Source organism: Macrobrachium rosenbergii, chromosome 42, assembly GCF_040412425.1.
Source record: "Macrobrachium rosenbergii isolate ZJJX-2024 chromosome 42, ASM4041242v1, whole genome shotgun sequence".
In the NCBI taxonomy this organism is placed as follows: domain Eukaryota; kingdom Metazoa; phylum Arthropoda; class Malacostraca; order Decapoda; family Palaemonidae; genus Macrobrachium; species Macrobrachium rosenbergii.
Genome location: NC_089782.1, coordinates 13,720,830 through 13,739,847, shown reverse-complemented (window position 1 = coordinate 13,739,847; position 19,018 = coordinate 13,720,830). Strand labels below are relative to the sequence as shown.

The following is a 19,018-nucleotide window of genomic DNA, read 5'->3' as shown; positions in this document are numbered from 1 at the left end:
CGATTGTAGAGGTCTAACATAAACAAAACACCTGAAGACGCATGGCCATGGGGCCTGTCAAAGCGATGGGTGTCCATATGATTTACAGACACTGCAGTTGGAAACGTATTGGGGATCCGAAGAAACCTGTGATGTCAAAACTGGAACTCTCCCAACTCCGGAAGGGAATCGAGTGCCAAGTTGAGTAGGAACAACTAAACAAATGTTCCTATCCTACCTGTAAAATGTTGAAGTCTTCGTGGATAAACACAGCCATGAAAAGTCATTCATGAAGATGTAGTTGTTACCGAAAACCAACATTGGCCACTCCAGGAAGATTGCTGCCACATCATGGATGTGAGCAGGGGGAAATGCATAGATGTGCCCCTGATTCCACACCAAGATAGGTGGTGCTGTGCCTCATATGTCCACAGAAGCGCCATTGATGCCCCTTACCCGACCGTGGAGGTAGAAATGCTCTCTGAAGAGCAATCATTTGCCAGGGAACTCTCCGTGAAATGTAGTGCGGAGGCGCTGCCTGCAGTACCATGGAGATGTTGATGATCCTGTTCACAACAACATGAATGGGGGGGTTGTTACAGGCGTCCCTCAGATGTGTCAGCCAACCGTTCACACAAAAACGTGGTGGAGGGAAACATTCTCTGAAGAGCGATCCATCCACTACAAAACCTTCACATAAACTTGGGGAAAAACTCTCTGAAGAGCCATCCCATTCTCCTCCAAACCTCCATGTAAGCGTGGATGGGGGCCTGGCCCCGGACGTGCCATGCAACAGCAGTGTTCCCAAGTGGGAATGTGCAGGGGGTGAAGAAGCATCCACATACAACTTAACACTCACTAGGCTAAGAAGAAGAGGCTCCAAGTCTATGTCCATAGGCAGGGGAGAGCACGAGGAGTAAATGAAATCAGCAAAATCAAAGATAGAATTGTATCTCTTTTGTGCAACATTTATAGAAGGGACACCGGTGTACAACATCTGCGCGGCTGAGCTTATTTTCCTTGGAGAGCGAATCTTTAGCTGAAGATGTTCAGCAAACTGCAGCAATCCCAAAATGTCATGGCGTGCAACAATGAGGCAAAGGCAATGTTACTTCTGCCTACCCAGGGCCTCTCTCCTTCCTCCTTGGTCATACGTCATGAAGCAAAGACAGAGGTGTGCAACATTGCATGGCCATGTATACTTCCTTCCTTGGAAAGTGTATCTCTGGCTTAAGTGTCCAGAATACTGTGGCAGCATCACTGAAAATGGCAACCAGGAACTGTTCTCGAAAGGAAACTTGCAGGGAAGAGTAAGCACAATTACACTAGGAACTCTTGTTCTGGTACAGAAGGTACGCTTGCAGTGCCCAGAGACACAACAGAGGGAAGGGGAAGATGATCTGTGTGGGAGCTGCACTAACAGCAGGCGCAGTTGAGGAGGAAAGCCCAGGGAAGACATGGTCGTGGCCTACAGCAAATCCAACGTCGAATGGGGGGGGTGTTGTAGTAGTAGTAGTAGTAGTAGTAGTAGTAGTAGCAGCTCTTGAAGACACTGCAATAAATCAAACGCTCTCGAACCGAAATCACCTGACTGAACGCAGCTCGTTGGCTGTCGCTCCGATGGTTAGTTGCCTTCCTTACAATCACTGTGTATTTTTCTGCCAAAAGTCTCTTGAAAGGAAAGAAAGAAGACAAAGAGACTGCGATACAGCGTATGACGATGAAGAATGCAAAGGCGGAGATGAAAACTTCATCAAGGAAGCTTTCCCAGGACTTCTCATCCTCCAGAACAGAAATGAGAGAAGGCAGGAGCGTAGGAATTCCCCCCCCCCATTACTAACTACTGTTGGAAGGACAATACTGAGAATTATTCTAAGGGTACTTGTGTATAAAAAACATACTATACAACAAGTAAACAAAAAAAGTGTAAGGTTAACTCAATATGGTCTAACTTCCTTAAACCTACTATATACCAGAATAATCTGGAAAGGCAATCTTTCCTTTAACCTCCAGTAATTAGGGGCATTAATCTGGCTGTTTTATGTCACTTAATGGGAAAGAATACTATGGAAAACCTGTAATTTAATTTAGTTTGCAATAATAGAAAAAAAATTGATCCAAAAATGTATGATGCACAGCAGATACTGTACATTATGATTCTACAGTTTGATATGATTGTAAAAAAATAGGTAAAAGAGGATTTGTCACAATTCTCACATTGTCTTCCAATACATGAAGTAAACATATTTTTTAGAAACAAGACATGCATGTACAACAGCAAAGAATGTGAGCATTATGCTGAAAGGTAACACTGCCAAGGTAAAAGTCAGCTACTGCAATGAAAGGAAAAGCAGCTGATAAAATTGGACATCATGATGAAACTAACAAAAATGTACACCATGTTACTTTAAAACAGAGAAATTTACTTGAACATACCTCTATCATATCAACAGCAAAATCAGGAACTGGAGGATTATACGATACAGTATATTCATCAATAGCACTGCCTTTGAATTTTCGCAGTTCTGCTGGTAACATCTCATACTCCAGCATATTAATTAAGGTCTCGACATCCTGGTACTTTGGAGTTAGACCTGCTCGCACAACATTATCTGAACAGGCCATGCACTCCACACAATCTAAAAGAAAATGAAAGGAGATATTAAACAAATTATAACCAAAACAGGATTAAGATTGTATGTATTACGAGAACTGGTTGTGAAAGTGCTTGGATACACAGCAATCATGCTCTCTAAGACTCTCAACCTTGCCAGATACGCAAACATGTTTGCGTCTCAATTTATTAAAATAAGCCCATGCCTAGCTTTTCTCTTCTATGGTGAAATTTTTACTTTACTAACATCTTGATGACTAAAATGAAATTTATATTTCTGATAGTATAAGACACATTTAAGTCAACAAACATTTAAGCACAGCTATTTCAGGAATTTTTTTTTTTTTATAAAACTATACTCAAAACATGATGAAATTTTGAGTTTATAAGACTATTCATGGTGCATTAAAGCATGATTACTGTACTTCTGAAATGTTATCTTAATTCTGTTTTGCAGAAAAAACTTTCCACTAACACCAAACTTTCCCATTTTGGGTAACATGTTTAAAGTAGGTACATTACCATTAGGAAATTAATTATTTTTATAATTTCCAACTGAAAGAAATTTTGAGAATCATTCACCGAATAAGACAGATGAGCTACAAGAAACTTTAAGCCAAAAGAGTACTTATTCAAGCACACAAAACAACCTGACAAAAATTCATGTCCTTTTAGTCAATACTACTGCAACTGTATACTGGTCAAATGTGTTGCTAATTGATAAACAGCTGATTTTAACAGATATTAGTAATACATTTATACACAAAAATTGTTCACCATTCAAATTCTTGAGCTACAAGAAACTTTAAGCCAAAAGTACTTATTCAAGCACACAAAACAACCTGACAAAAATTCATGTCCTTTTAGTCAATACTACTGCAACTGTATACTGGTCAAATGTGTTGCTAATTGATAAACAGCTGATTTTAATAGATATTAGTAATACATTTATACACAAAAATTGTTCACCATTCAAATTCTTGGTTATTGTTAACACTAGTAATTCTTTGCTAAATGATAATCTAAAAAATTAGACCAAAATGCAATTGTGCTTAATTTCCATTTTTGACTTGGTTAATAAATGGTTAATAAACTGTGAATGCTGTCCCTACTTTCTGTTCTTACCTAAACTGACAGTCATATTGATGAATAATGATATGTGGTAATAACTTGAAAACAGTACAAGTGTTATGCTAAACAACAAGCAAACATATGTTTATGTACATGTGGTACTGTAGGCCTGAGTTTTGAGCTTCATGAGCATGCCTATCAGTTTTTATACTTCAAGCTTGTAATAAAAGAAAAGTATGTTAGTTCTCTGATTATACTAAATGAGAAGCCAGATCAATGAGATTTTACTGTTAACATTAACTGGGATGCACACAATAATCTAAAGGAAAAAATCTGTTATTCTCTTACCTCCATAAAGATATGCATGTATAACGTTTGGACCCAAGAACATTGCTTCTCCTGGCTGAAGAGTGAAATAATTCAACAAATAAATAGAAAAGCAGCCCACATCTCCAGGGTACTTTTCATGCAAAGTCAGAAACAAGTCTCGTAAAAGTTCATCTCCTTTGGAAGAATCTGAAAAAAAATTACAAATTTTAAAAGTAATTTGTATTTTTCCTAACTATACAAAGCTGAGGTCCTTTACGTAAGAAATTACTTTCAGTGAAGCTGGAACGGCCGTTAAACTTTGAACAAGGTGGTTAGGCAATTAACTACCATCCAGTAGGCAGGAATCCCGCCTGCCTAGATGTAAAAATTCCAATTTGCCTTTCGGCCCAAGAATCAGATTGAGGGGTGATATGAAGTGGGCATAAACCTGTAAAGGACCTCAAGTTTGTATAGTTATGAAAAATACCAATTACTTTGTCATTTGTTCCTACACAACATACAAACCCTCGGTCCTTTATGTGACAACTCACTTATTGATGGGAAGAATCTGAGTGTCTCTGAACTGACTGGAGTTCGCCACATCTGGATTTCTCTTCCTAATTGATAGAGTGAGTAAGAGTACCGTGCCTCTGACATATTGAATGGAGTGGAAGAACTGCAAGATCAATTGTCAGACTTCCGGGCCTTTTCGAATGAGTGAGAGAATCATAATCTCATATGAAAACAGGCTAGGATGAACCTAAGAGTCGGTGACAGTAAGGCAAATATAAGCATTGAGTTAGTCTTATTGTCAGGGTCTCCTTCCTCCCCTTCTTAGATGAAGGAGCAGGATTGCCTCTATAAATCTAAAGATAGAAAAATAAAACTGATGCTTGATGTGCAAACTCACCTACATTGGCTGCCAGTTCCAGCATGCGACAGCCTGAATCCTGCTCTCTTCCCGAAGGCAGAAATTGAAGGATGGCAAGGAAGGAGGAGGAGCGGCCAGTCACTCACACAATCACTCTCACTTCCATAACCGTACACCTTAGGCGAGATGCTACCTGTCCTCTTAGAGGAGCTGGGTAAACTACACAACTAGTTGAGCAGCCACCACAGGTCCCAAGGAAAAAGTGTCCAAGGATTTGTGGGCAATGTCCTGAAGTTAGAAGGACATAAACGTGGTCTGTCATGGCCATACCCCTGCCTTCAGCTATCAGAAGAAGTATGAAAGCCAAGATTCCTCTTGGCAGCTCCAACAACCGGGAGATTTACAAAATTGATGTACTGAGCAATCAGTCCCGAGGAACCAACAGATTTTTCCTGAATGCGAGGGATGGACCAATCCCCCTGACTTTGTTAGCTCTCAGGTGGAATGTACTGGTGTCGTCATCGCCACCTGCAGAGTACGCTCTCCTGATCGTCTCATGAAGCCATAAAGAAATTGTGTTCTTGGACACTTCTTTCTTGGACGAGCCAGTACTAACGAAGAGTCATTGACACTCAGGCCGGAGGTGTTGAGTCCTCTTAAGATAGTACCACAGCACTTTAACAGGACACAGCAGCATCTTGTCTGGATCATTATCAACAAAGTCCTCTACGGAGGGGATCGTGAAGGACTCGAACCTGGAGTCAGGGACCGACGGGTTCTGAGTTTTTGCTATGAAATCTGGGATGAAATCGAGCATAACTGATCCCCATCCCTTTGAGTGTTTAGCATCAAAGGATAGTCCATGGAGTTCACCTACTCTCTTCGCCGGTGCCAGGGCAAGCAGGAAGACGGTCTTGGGGGTCAGATCCCTGTCCGACAACTCTTGTAAAGGCTCATACTGTGCACTAGTCAGGCTCCTCAAAACGAGTGTCACGTCCCACTCAAGGGGCTTGGTGTCCCTGGGAGGGCAAGACCTTTCAAAGCTTTTCATCAGTAGCGAAATCTCCAGAGAGATGTCTACTCCGTTCAGGCACAAGACTAGGCCGAGTGCGGCCCTATAGCCTTTTACAGCTGAAACAGAGAAAAGCTTCTCTCAGTGAAGGAAGATGAGGAAGTTTGCGACCTGCTGAACAGTGGTTCTGACTGGAGAGAGAACCCGTCTACAACACCAACCACAGAAGACGGCCCATTTTCTCTGTTATACTGCTGCAGAGGATTGTCTGAGGTATTCAGACATCTCTGTTGCTGTGTGGCAAGAAAAGCCTCTCACTCGCAAGAGATACTGGATAGTCTTCAGCCATGAAGACACAGGGACTGCACTGCCTGATGGTACCGCTCTACGTGTGGTCGATGCAGAAGGTTGTGCCGGGGGGGGGGTCTCCCTCGGTGCCTCGGATAGCAGAGCTAGCAGGTCGGGATACCAGAGGGCTTGTGGCCATTTGGGGGTCACCAGAATCATCCTGAGATTCCAGGTGATCTCTTGCGAATCAGACAAAACGGAGGGAAGGTGTAGACGTCGAGGTTGTCCCACAGGTGTTGGAATGCATCCTCTGCAGCGGCCCATGGGTTTAGCATGATGGAGCAGAAGACTTGCAATTTTCTGTTGTGCAGGGTGGTGAACAGATCGATGGCCGGAAGCCCCCAGCGCTTGAACAACCTCTCCGTAATTTCTGAGTGAAGGGACCATTCTGTCCCTATCACTTGATTCTGGCGGCTGAGCTTGTCTGCCACTACATTCCTCTTGCCTGGAATGTATCTGGCTGACAACTCTATCGAGTGAGCTACTGCCCACTTGTGCACCTGCATTGTCAACTGATGCAGCAGGAGGGATATAAGACCCCCCTGCTTGTTGACATATGCCACTACTGTGGTGTTGTCATTCATCAACACCACCAAAATGTCCTATCACTCGATCCTGAAACTCTTGGAGGGCCAGAAAGGCCACCTTGAGTTCCAGGATGTTGATGTGAAGGTGCTTGCCATTTTGTTCCACATCCCTGAAGTCAGCAACTCCTCCAGGTATGCGCCCCCATCCCTCAGTTGATGCATCTGAGAACAGAAGCATGTCGGGAGGGGGAGTATGTAGAGATGTTCTTATTACCAGATTTCTGTTATCCATCCACCAGTCTTAAGTCCCATCTCACTTCTTCCGATAGAGGAATGAGAAAGGACTGAGGATCCCGAGACTCGGGCCAGAACTCCTTCATTTTCCACTGGAGAGAACAAAGGTGAGGGCTCCCATGAGGGACCAGCTTCTCCAAGGACGACAGGTGACTGAGGGCGACTTGCCACTGCTGAGCTGGCTGCTCCTGTTGAGACAGGAACAGCTGCGCTGCCTTCCTGAACCTGCTCATACAAGAGTCCAAGGGAAAGACTCTTTCTGCTACCGTGTCTATCAGCATGCCCAGGTACTTTGTCCTCTGCTTGGCGGTGAGATCGGACTTCTCGAGATTTATTACAATTCCGAGGCTGTAACAAAACTCGAGAAGTCAATCCCTGTCCTGGAGCAACAAAAGGCATATCCAATGTGAATGGGCCTAAGCTGACACAAGGATGAACACTCATGTGAACACCTAAGGGGCAGTTGAGAGCCCAAAGCAGAGTACCCTGAACTGGAATACCACTTCCCTGATAAAGCGTAGGTACTTATGAGAGGACAGATGGATGGGTATTTGAAAATATGCACCTTCAAGTCCACCGTAATACTGAAGTTGTTCTCCCTGATGGAAGCGAGCACTAAGCATGCCGTTTCCATTGTGAACCGAGCCTGGCGAATTAATCAGTTCAAGAGAGAGAGAGATGTCTATGACCAGTCTCCAATCCCCTGAGGCTTTCTCTATGAGAAAGATGCAGCTGTAAAAGCCTGGGGACCAATCTGACATGACTTCTACAGCGCTCTTCTTCAGCATCACTTAACCTTTCTTTGAGTGCAAGAGCTTTCGGCAAGCTGGAAACCCCCCCCCCAACACCAATGGCAGCAGCTGGAGGGGAACGCCACCCCTAGCATCCACCCTTCTTTTTACCTTTGCCCCTTTTCCCGATTGGAAAGAACGGTTGTGCGGTTGTGCACCCTTCTTGGCAGAGGTAGAAGAAGGCTGGGTGTTTCCATGAGCGCCCTTTGAAGCCTGGGTCTTCTTAGAGGCTGAGGAAGTGCTACCCTGACCTGAGGGTCAGACTGCAGTGGCAAGCAAAGACCAGGTCTTGGCCACTGCCTGGTGAACAAGATGGTCATTGTCTTCAGCATGTCTCTTGTCCACTGCAGCATCTAACAACTCTGTGGGGAAGAGAGAGGCAGAACCAAGCAACAGTCCGTTCTTGAGGGTTAACATAGACTTGGGACCTACAGACCTGGAGATCCAATTCAGGATGGTGTCCCTCCTCTTCAGCACCAAGTTTGCCCACAGATTTGCTGTCTGGTGGGCCAGGTAGAAGATTGCCCTACCTCCAGACTGGCACAGTCTCCTGAACATGGAGTCCTCCTCAGGGATGATCAGACCTGGGGAGGCAGCAACCTTAGATACTGTGAACGACCACAGACCCAGCCAGGAGACTGCCTGGAGAGCCGCCATAGCGGTGGCCTCCAGGTTCGCTGCCTCTTACCGCGAGAGGGAGACCCCTGCTGTAGCAAGAGATCTGGGCCTAGACGAACCAGGTCTGGGTCAACCTGTTTGTCAGCAGAGACCCTTCCGAGGGCATGTAGAAGTGCTTCTGTTGAAGCAGAGGAGGAGGAAGAAGCTTCTCTGAGCGGTTCCATCGCAGTGAATTCTCCTGCCCAGAGACCAGGTTATTCGCTTGATCGAGCACCTCCTCAGCAAGTGCGGACCATAACAGCCCCACTGAAGCTTTTGGTTCCTTTTTTGGACCCCAAAAAGAATCGAGGTGTGAAGGTTGACTTACAGAAGAGGCCATGGTCTCTTCCCCGAGATCATTGCGCTGACAAATCAGCACGATGACCTCTGCAAAAGTCCTCTATATCTCAGGGGTGCCTGCATCCTGGGGAAGAGGACCTTCGAGTCCTTCAGGGTGTGGTCCTCCCAATCTACCCTCCCTGCAGGAGGGAGAACCTCAGCAGACCCCTGGGATCCCTCCTCAACTAATTGGGCGTATGATGAGTCCGTCTGAGAACTGAACCCAGGGCGTAGGCCTTCGTAGCAGAACTCCGAAAAGAAGGAGCGTTCTCATTGGAGTCCCCCCTGTCTGACTCATGCCTCCCAGTGAAGCCCCAGGAGGTTGAGGAGACAGATGAGGGGGATTCAGCACTCCCACATGTCCTACTGGAAGAGCCAGTAGGCAACGGCAGCACAGGTCTAGGAGAACACCTACGCCTTGGCGAGGCTCTGTCCCAAGGAGAGCGAAGAGGTTCAGGTGAGCGTATCCGAGCACTGTCCTTCGGCGAGCAGGGCCAATCACGCGAACATGAGCAAGGGCTGGCAAGGCTTGAGTGCATCGTCTGACGTGAATTTGCGCAGTCCTCCCAACATGTTCCAGTCTTCTTCGAGACCAAAACCTTCTGACGAGAGGAAGACTGAACAGGGGACCTCCTCGCTTCGTCTCCGAGTGCTCAAACCCTTGAATCTGAAGCACCAGGTTGGGAACATGACCGAGCACTCGAAGCAGTACTGGCAGGAAGCGTCAAAACACCTGCATGTTTCTGCACTTTCTCTCATTCTGTGCCAAAACCAGCCTAAACCAGACCAGGAAGTAGACTCACCAGTACTGTACTGGTTTGGGGTATGAGTACTCAGAGTGACTCAACTCTGTTGAGCACCTGACACTCCCGAAACTTGTACAGAATGATCAATGACAGTGGTCTCCTCTTGAGTGTCTGAAGAAACTCGGGAAGAGACAGGCATAGTACCAATCTTAGGAGTGGACTTCTTTGAATGGTTCCCAGCATGCAGGCCTTGGGGGCTCAGGCACTCAAGGCTCCCGAGACACGGGACCCCGGTGGGGTACACAAAACGGTTCCCGAGCCCGAGGGCTGGGGAGAGTCAATTAGAGATCCCACTGCTTCCCCTGTGGAGGGAGGCAGCCCCTTACAAGTCCTGTGGCAGGACTTCTTTTGGGGGAGAGAGGTAGCCTTCTTCTTTGGCCGGCGAGCCTCAGAAGAAGAAGTGGAGGAGGCAGCAGACGACAAAGTCAAAGATGAAGACGAAGATGGCGACACCTTACGATTCCTCTTCTTCAATTTCTTCTTCGACATCTTCTTCAGGATGGCAGTAAGGTCTCCCATCAAGGAGGCAGTGGCAGGAACCACAGGAGCAGCAGAAGCAACCTGGGCGGCAGGAGCAGCTGTGACAGCAGGCACAATAGGAGCCATCGGAATCGCGAAGGCAGATGGTGGTAGGGACACCGAGCACTGAGGGGCAGGAGCATGGATGGCAGTCTGGTCCACCACAGTTGGGGTCATCAAAGCTGGGAAGTGCATTGACATCAATGTGGGGACCTTAGCAAATGCCATTATGGTTACCGTAGTCATGGTAACAGTAGGAGCAGCATGAGTGACTATTGGAACCTGTGATGCCTTCAGGTGTGCCAGGATACCCTGCACCAATTGAGCGCCCGAGAGCCCCAAAGAGATCCATACTTCCTGGAGCTTGGCTGCTTCACGGTGCTCAGCCGCCAAACCTGAAGAAAAAATAGTATATTTGGATGAGCAGAGGGAGACTCGTCTCGCTTCAAGGAAAAAATTTCCCCCTCCGGGCGAGCAGAGGCCCCCTGAGACAAGATCATCTCAAATCTCTCTCCCCAACACAATCTATCTTCACCCAACAAAGTGAATAGAGATAAAGAGGGAGAGATCGCTCCTGGAGGAGAGGCAGCCAAGAGGGGAAGTTCTGCAGGAGGGAGAAATGAGGAAGAAGGGTTAGCAACTAAGGATGTAGTCAGAGTCCAGTAAACTTCACCCACTGCACAGGGGACCAAGAATGACACTCAGAACAGGTAGATTCAGAGTTACAGTCATGCCCTTTGCAACTGGTGCAGAGGACATGAAGGTCAATGTCAATAGGTGATCGGAAGCAGGCACAACCCTTGCCGCCAACACCTGGACATACACGCTGGGTGACGGCCTTCCGTGCAGATTTAGATGACTCATGGTCTAGGCCATGTAACACAAGAACCACCTTATAGCTGTCGATATGTAAATCTTTAGATTCTCCCATCATTATTTGCTCTCTCTCTCTTTTGCCCGTGCCAGCACAAGATTGGCTGAATGTAAGTCGTAGTGGTAATTCATTCTCTCTCTCTCTCTCTCTCTCTCTCTCTCTCACTGGAAAAGGGTACTAATGTTTAAGATGACTTTGAAGTGATATTAATAATACAATTTCAAAGATTAATACAGTAGTAATAGGATAACAATTTAAGTTAAATTTGATGTAGGATGATACTTGAAGTAAAAATGGGGGAGCACTGTAGTTCTGTGAAATTCCAAGTCTTTTTCTGGTAGATAAGTGGTGAGGCAGTCTCTCTCTCTCTCTCTCTCTCTCTCTCTCTGGCTCCAAAACAGGAGAATGGTAAAACTTTAGAGGGTTTTTTATGAAGGACTCAATAAAAATGCAGGTTATGTCATTTTCAAGATACCCACAGGATAGTCAAAGGATTAAAAGTAAGGTTTTCTTACGATTTTCGACAATTATTTTGGTTTACGACGATTTTCGGCTTACAACGTGGCGTCAGAACGAAACCCCCGTCGTGAACCGGAGACTGCCTGTACTGTACAATTGACCCTCGTTAAACCGGACCCTGTTAATCCAGATATCAGATAAGATGGACACCAAAGAGGGTCAGCCGATTCAAAATACATAATGTTTGTCCATGATTTGAGATAGTTACTGTTCTTCTGCTCATCGCATACTGTTTTCCTTTTTATTTACCAAAGGTAAATAAAAAATATTTTTATTTTATATATACTGTTCTGTATTTATACTGTACTAAACTGAAATGCTTTTAACTTGTAACCAACTTAACTTGTGCACAGTACGTACCATCCTTAAGAAACGCTATTGTCTGGGAGGGTAGGAAGTATTGTAGCCAATCACTGAGCATTAACAATTTTACCTATCTGCTGCCTGACTGGTAGCTACAGTACAATGCTTTGTATGTTTTTTAGGAAAAAAAAGACATGACAAAGGTAAACTTTACGAAGACAAAAGCTGAGTTACTGAACAATACTTGTGTTTACGTGGTAGAGAGAGAGAATTGCCAGTTCCCTCTATGCACTATGCAGTAATTCTATCCTCGAGAGATGAAAGAGAAGAATTTTGTTTTAAAGGTATTGTTAACACAATGTTAGTAAATATCTTCTGAAGCAAAAAAATATATACATATTTTGTTGCTGAAGCATCTCTGAACAACAATTTTGCACTCAAAGTAATAAGAAGGAATGCATTCTATTCTTCATGTAATCAGTAAAATACATAGTCTATTAAAAACTAAGTATTGTATTCAAAACACACGCAATAATGTCATCAGCTTCTCTGAGCAAAACGTCCTTTCTCAGACAGAATAGAGCTAAAACTTGAGTGGCTGGCTGGCTGCCATGGAGATCTGTTAGCCAATGACAGCCTTCTACTTCTGTTCCATTTATAGACATATGTAGTGACGGCACTAAGTTTGAACGTTGCCATGATCGTGATTATTTGACTGCTGATGGCAAAAATTACTCAATAATTTGTTTTATATAATTATTTCTTCATGAAAACAAGAATTCAACAATAATTTTCACTTTAACATAGTGGTATGAAAAATCCCACAACAGTCTGTCATGGTGATGCATCATCACTTGCGAATCCTATTCCCAGACTGTCCTCAGATTTACGACTGCAAACTGATGTCGACGTTAGTAACAATAAAAAACAACCCTCTCTTTTGTTGAGAGCAAAATGTGTTAATGAACTCTCAGTCTTAATTGTACCACTATTTTATTAATGATGATCTTAATTGTCTCACACTCACTTAACAGTATATTAATATAAATAATAACCTATAATGAATAAATAATTAAAATGAAAAAAAAAAAAAAGGGAGAAAAATGTTTTTGCTGCAATATTGATTTTGATTATGCTCCTGACCCCACAGTTCTGAAATCCGAAAAATTCCAAAAACCAAAACACATCTGGCCCCGAGGATTTTGGGTAAAGGATTGTGTACCTGTTTGTAATCTAAATTTCATTACCTTATTTTTCATTTTAGACTCCACTTCCTTCTACCTAACAACTGTGTGTTCATGTCTCGGCCTAGGCATCTACAGTATATGCAGTTGAATTCTATCATTTTTATCATGTTTTATTCTTCAATTTTCATCTTTTACCATGAGCTTTAATTCAATCGTTCTACATTGGTTTATTATTCATGCTTTATAAAAATAATGAAATACAGTTTATTTACAGGCAGTCCCCAGTTTACGATGGGGTTCTGTTCTGACACTGCGTCGTAAGCCGAAAATCATCATAAACCAAAATAATCGTCGAAAATCGAAGGAAAACCTTAATTTTAATCCTTAGGGCATCCTTTGGGTATCTTGAAAATGACATAACCTGCATTTTTATTGAGTCTTCATACAAACCCTCCAAAATTTTACCATTCGGCTGTTTTGGAGCCATAGAGAGAGAGAGAGAGAGAGAGAGAGAGACTGCTTATCTACCAAAAAAACACTTCGAATTTCACAGAACTACAGTGCTCCCCAATTTTACTTCAAGTATCATCCTACATCAAATATAGCTTAAATTATTATCCTATTACTACCGTATTAATCTTTGAAATTATATTATTAATTTAATTTCAAAGTCATCTTAAACTTTAGTATCCTTTTCCAGCCAGAGAGAGAGAGAGAGAGAGAGAATTACCACTATGACTTACAGCCATTCTTGTGCTGGCACGGGCAAGAGAGAGGTTTATCTCTTTAATCTCTCGAGGAATGTTAATCCATTTCTCTTTACTGCGACTGACGACAGAAAATTGGTTTTTTCTTTGTCTTCCATAGATGTACTACTACCTTTATCATGCATTTTTAAAACACTATAACACACACACACACACACAAAAAAATCAGCGTGCATCGGTAAAGACTCAAATTAGCAGTATCTTTTCCTGAGAGAGTGAAAGGCTGAACTAAGTATCTATTTATATATCTATCCATTTCTCATTCTACCTTTTGGCGAGAGAGAGAGAGGAAGAAAGGAAGGGAGAAATTGATCTTGGTCAGAAATGTCTAGTAATTTGAAATATTTGAGCTCCACCATCCCATAGCTTCAAAGCTTTGAGCAAAAGACAGGGTGTGATATTTCTTTGTTTAAAAATTGAAATAGTTTGCTTTAAAAATGCATAAATGTTGTAATTACAGTACGTTATTATTATTACTGTATATTTCACCTTACTAATATTTGAAAATTAGTACTTATTATTAGGTAAGTCATTTATTTATCATACAAACGTGCTTAGTCCTAACCATCTCCCACAAATTTGTTAAAAAATTCTTGTGCCGTCATTTCTCTCTCTCTCTCTCTCTCTCTCTCTCTCTCTCTCTCTCTCTCTCTCTCTCTCTCTCTCTCTCTCTCTCTCTCTCAGAGACAGAGAGAGAGAGATAGAAAGAAAAATACTACTCACCCTCCTTTTAGTGTATGCAAAGCCCGTGAGGTACAAGCTTTGTGGTTGGTTAAAATCCCACCCTTCTTGCCAATAGCATGTCGTCAAGGAGGGGGTTATTACAAGTTGTTGGCTACTGTCAGTCCTTGTGGCCAAAAGCATATTGTCATGGAGAGAGGGGGTTGCTACGAGCTCTGTTATTGGCTACTTCTAATCCCTCAGGCCGATATTGTGTCGTCTTGAAGCCTACGCCAAAGCAAATAAAAAAATTGTAGCACAACCGATGATGGAATTTTAGTATATTTTTATGTTCACATACAGTAATCCATATTTCTTTGAAGGATATAATTATGTAGTACAGAAAGAGAGAGAGATATGGGTGGTTGGCCTCACTTAAATCTCAAGAGTGGAATTATTAGGGGTGAAAGAGAGAGATGGGCAGTTGGCCTTACTTAAATCTCAAAAGTGAAATTATTTGTGAATTATTTGGGGAGGGAGAGAGAGAGAGAGATATGGGCAGTTGGCCTTACTTAAATCTCAAAAGAGTTAAATTATTTGAGGAAGGAGAGACAGAGAGAGAGGTTAGTGAAGTGATTACATAGTAAGCAGTTTTATGACCTCACGGATTTTAACCCTTTAACGCCGAAGCCCTATTTACAAAAACGTCTCACGTATGCCAGTGGCGTTCGGTGAGTTAACGCTGGCGGAAAAAGTTTTTTCAAAAAATCACAGCACGCTTAGTTTTTAAGATTAAGAGTTCATTTTTAGCTCATTTTTTTGTCATTGCCTAAAGTTTAGTATGCAACCATCAGAAATGAAAAAAATATCATTATCATAAAAATATTGGAATATATGACAGCGAAAAAAAACTTGTATATAATTGTATACAAATCGCACTGTAAGCAAAAACGGTTAAAGCTAATGAGTTAATTTTTTTTAGTTGTATTGTACACTAAATTGCGATGATTTTGATATATAACAAATTTTAAAACAATCAAAGCAACACAGAGAAAATATTATCACAAAATGATGCATGAATTCATAACGGATGGATGTAAAAAATGGTTTTTTTAAAATTCACCATAAATCGAAATATTGTGCTAGAGACTTCCCGTTTGTTGAAAAATGAAGCTAATTGATTGAATATTACTAGACTGTAAGTGTTTTAGCTTACAATTGCAGTTTTCGACCATTTCGGTCCAGTTAAAGTTGACCGAAAGTCGAATTTTTCTATTTATCGTGATTTATATGGAAATATTTCAAAACTGATAAAAGCTACAACCATGAGTTATTTTTGATGTATTGTACATGAAATTGCGCACATTTTCATATATAAAACTTTATGTAACGACTAATATAAAGCGGTGCAAATATTACGACAACGAGACGAAAGAATTTCTGAGATGTTCGCCGAGTTACCGCGCAGACATAAGGAAAATGTTTTTTTAAAAATTCACCATAAATCGAAATATTGTGCTAGAGACTTCCAATTTATTGCAAAATGAAGTTAAACGATTGAATATTACTAGAATGTAAGAGTTTTAGCTTACAATTGCGTTTTTTTACCATTTCGGTCGAGTTAAAGTTGACTGAAGGTTGAAATTTTGGCAGTTGTCGTGATTTGTGTGAAAATATTTCAAAACTGATAAAAGCTACAACCATGAGCTATTTTCTGTTGTATTCTACATGAAATTGCGCACATTTTCATATAAAAGTTTATGTAACGACTAATGTTAAACGATGCAAACATTACAACAACATGACGAAGAATTTCTGAGATGTTCGGCCGAGTTACCGCACAAGAGCGTAAGGAAAAAATTTTTTTCAGAAATTCACCATAAATCGAAATATTGTGCTAGAGACTTCCAGTTTGTTGCAAAATGAAGGTACATGATTGAATATTACTAGAATGTAAGAGTTTTAGCTTATAATTGCGTTTTTACCATTTCATTTTGAGTTAAAGTTGACCAAAGGTTGAAATTTTGGCAGTTATCGTGATTTATATGAAAATATTTCAAAACTGATAAAAGCTACAACCATGAGTTATTGTCTGTTGTATTCTACATGAAATTGCGCACATTTCCATATATAAAACTTTATGTAACGACTAATATAAAACAGTGCAAACATTACGACAACGTGAAAAAGAATTTCTGGCGCGGACGTAAGGAAAAAGTTTTTCAAAAATTCACCATAAATCGAAATATTGTGCTAGAGACTTCCAATTGGTTGCAAAATGAAGGTAAATGATTGAATATTACTAGATCGTAAGAGTTTTAGCTTAAAATTGCATTTTTTTACCATTTTCTGTCAAGTCAAAGTTGACCAAGGTTGAAATTTTAGCAGTTATCGTGGTTTATATGAAAATATTTCAAAACTGATAAAGCTACAACCATGGGTTGTATTTTGCTGTATTGTACATGAAATTGCACACATTTTCATATATAAAACTTTATGTAACGGCTAATATAGAACAGTGCAAAAATTACGACAAAATGATGAAAAAAATTTATGAAATTTTCGGCTGAGTTACCGCCTGTAAAGAAGAAAAAGTTTTTTCAAAAATTCACCATAAATCGAAATATTGTGCTAGAGACTTCCAATTTGTTGCAAAATGAAGGTAAATGATTGAATATTACTAGAATGTAAGAGTTTTAGCTTACAATTGCGTTTTTCAACCATTTCGGTTGAGTCAAAGTTGACCGAAGGTTGAAATTTTTTGTAGTCGACGTACGGTACGTCCACTCGGCACCCAACAGACAATTTTAGTCGACGTATGATAAGTCCAATAGGCGTTTAAGGGTTAATTTAGCTTTTATCGATACTTTGCTGTGGTTACCTTGTTATTTTAAAATTAATAAATCATTTTTTATCATAAAAAATGTATTTAGTCATGAAAATAAAAGTCAGTAATTAGTGAACATTGCTCTATGAAAAAATCCGCGAATGTGAATTTTCTTCCATCATATGTGAAATATTACCATCGAGAATCATAAGAAAACCTTACTTTTAATCCTTTGGGTGTCTCAAAAACAACGAATCCTGCATCTTTATTATTGAGTTTTTCATTAAAAAACCCTCTAAATATTGACCATTCTGCCGGTTGGATGCATATTTCTTCCGTTCAGATTGGTGTTGTCTGAAATACCGTCGAAAATCGTAAGAAAACTTTACTTTCAATCCTTTGGGTGTCTTGAAAACAACGAATCCTGCATTTTTATTGAGTTTTCATTAACAAAAACCCTCCCTTTGGATGCATATTTCTTCTGATTGGCGTCATCAGAAATACCTTCAAAAATGTAAGAAAACCTTACTTTTAATCTTTTGGGCCTTACTTTTAATTCTTTGGGTGTCTTGAAAACAATGTATCCTGTATTTATATTGAGTTTTTCAACAAAAAACTTCCAAAATTTGACCATTCTGCCATTCTGGAGCCATATTTCTTCCGTCGGATCGGCGTTGTCAGCGTCTTAAACCTGAACATGCGTTGTAACCTAGGAAATAATTTTTTGATGAATATATTTGAAAAGCGTCGTAAACTCGGAATGTCTTAAGCCAAGCCCATCGTAACCCGGAGACTGTCTGTATAGGTATATACAATATATAGATATCGCCAGTTAAACCGGACTATTGGCTAAGACGGACACCCTGGCCCCCCCATTAGTCCGTCTTAACAGGGGTCGACTGTATTGACCTAATCACCATAAAAATATTTAAAATCTGAATTTCATAGGTAAATATAGAAAAACACTAAATATAAACAAATCCAGCAAGTTCACAAGTTGACATATTTTTTGCTTTGTCTGATTTACTGTACCATATTGCTTTACAAGTTTAGTTGACTACGATTATCACACATATTATAACAGCGCACAAGAGAATATCTAATTACAGTTGATGTTTCACCTCTAATCACCGTAAAAATATTCAAAATCCGAATTTCATACGTAGGCAACACTCAACATTCTTACTCTCCTCCCAGCCATTGTGAAGTCTCGTCACCCGCAAGTTACTGTGACCGATGTTAACACTGATATAAGAGGAAGATTGATTTTTTATGCATGTTTCTTTGTTTTGTACATTTTTTTCATATTTTCCATGCATAATTACTGTATATCAAACACAAGCAGATATACAAAGCGAGGAAAACAAGAAAGATCTCACCAGGGAAAAAAAGCAAAATGGCGATCAGGGCAGAGAGCTAGTACACAAGTCTGCATAGCACAACTGCCAAAAGCAAATTGGAATGCTTACATCCAGGCAGGAGGGACTCCTGCCTACCGACGGTTGGTTAACCGCCTAACCACCTTGTTCGAAAGTTTAACACCCCTTCCAGCTTCGTTGAAAGTAATTCCTTATGTAAGGGACGAGGGTTTGTATACTGTGTAGGAACAAATATTGCATTAGTATATAGAAGCCATGAGGTTTATGAACACTGAATTCACAAAACATATATTTTGTCATCTTTTTCAATTAGCTTCTAGGAAGAACTTTAAGCAAATGAATTGAGCTACTGTTTAGATGTAACT

At 41.3% G+C, this 19,018-nt stretch overlaps 1 protein-coding gene and 1 long non-coding RNA gene across 6 annotated transcripts in view; one reads left to right on the top strand and one right to left on the bottom strand.

The window, feature by feature from the left end:
* The window catches only part of Mpi (mannose phosphate isomerase), a 148,534-nt gene that overhangs the window by 17,804 nt on the left and 111,712 nt on the right, over positions 1–19,018 (bottom strand). For all 5 annotated transcript variants that reach the window (XM_067085512.1, XM_067085511.1, XM_067085513.1 and 2 more), the window contains 2 exons: positions 4,013–4,180; positions 2,416–2,618 (listed from right to left, as the gene is read on the bottom strand). In XM_067085512.1, the coding sequence (XP_066941613.1) occupies positions 2,416–2,618; positions 4,013–4,180 (371 nt within the window). The remainder of the gene's footprint in view (positions 1–2,415; positions 2,619–4,012; positions 4,181–19,018) is intronic.
* Positions 1–19,018, top strand: part of LOC136827956 (uncharacterized) — a 216,351-nt gene that overhangs the window by 177,044 nt on the left and 20,289 nt on the right. The gene's annotated exons all lie outside the window — the stretch shown is intronic.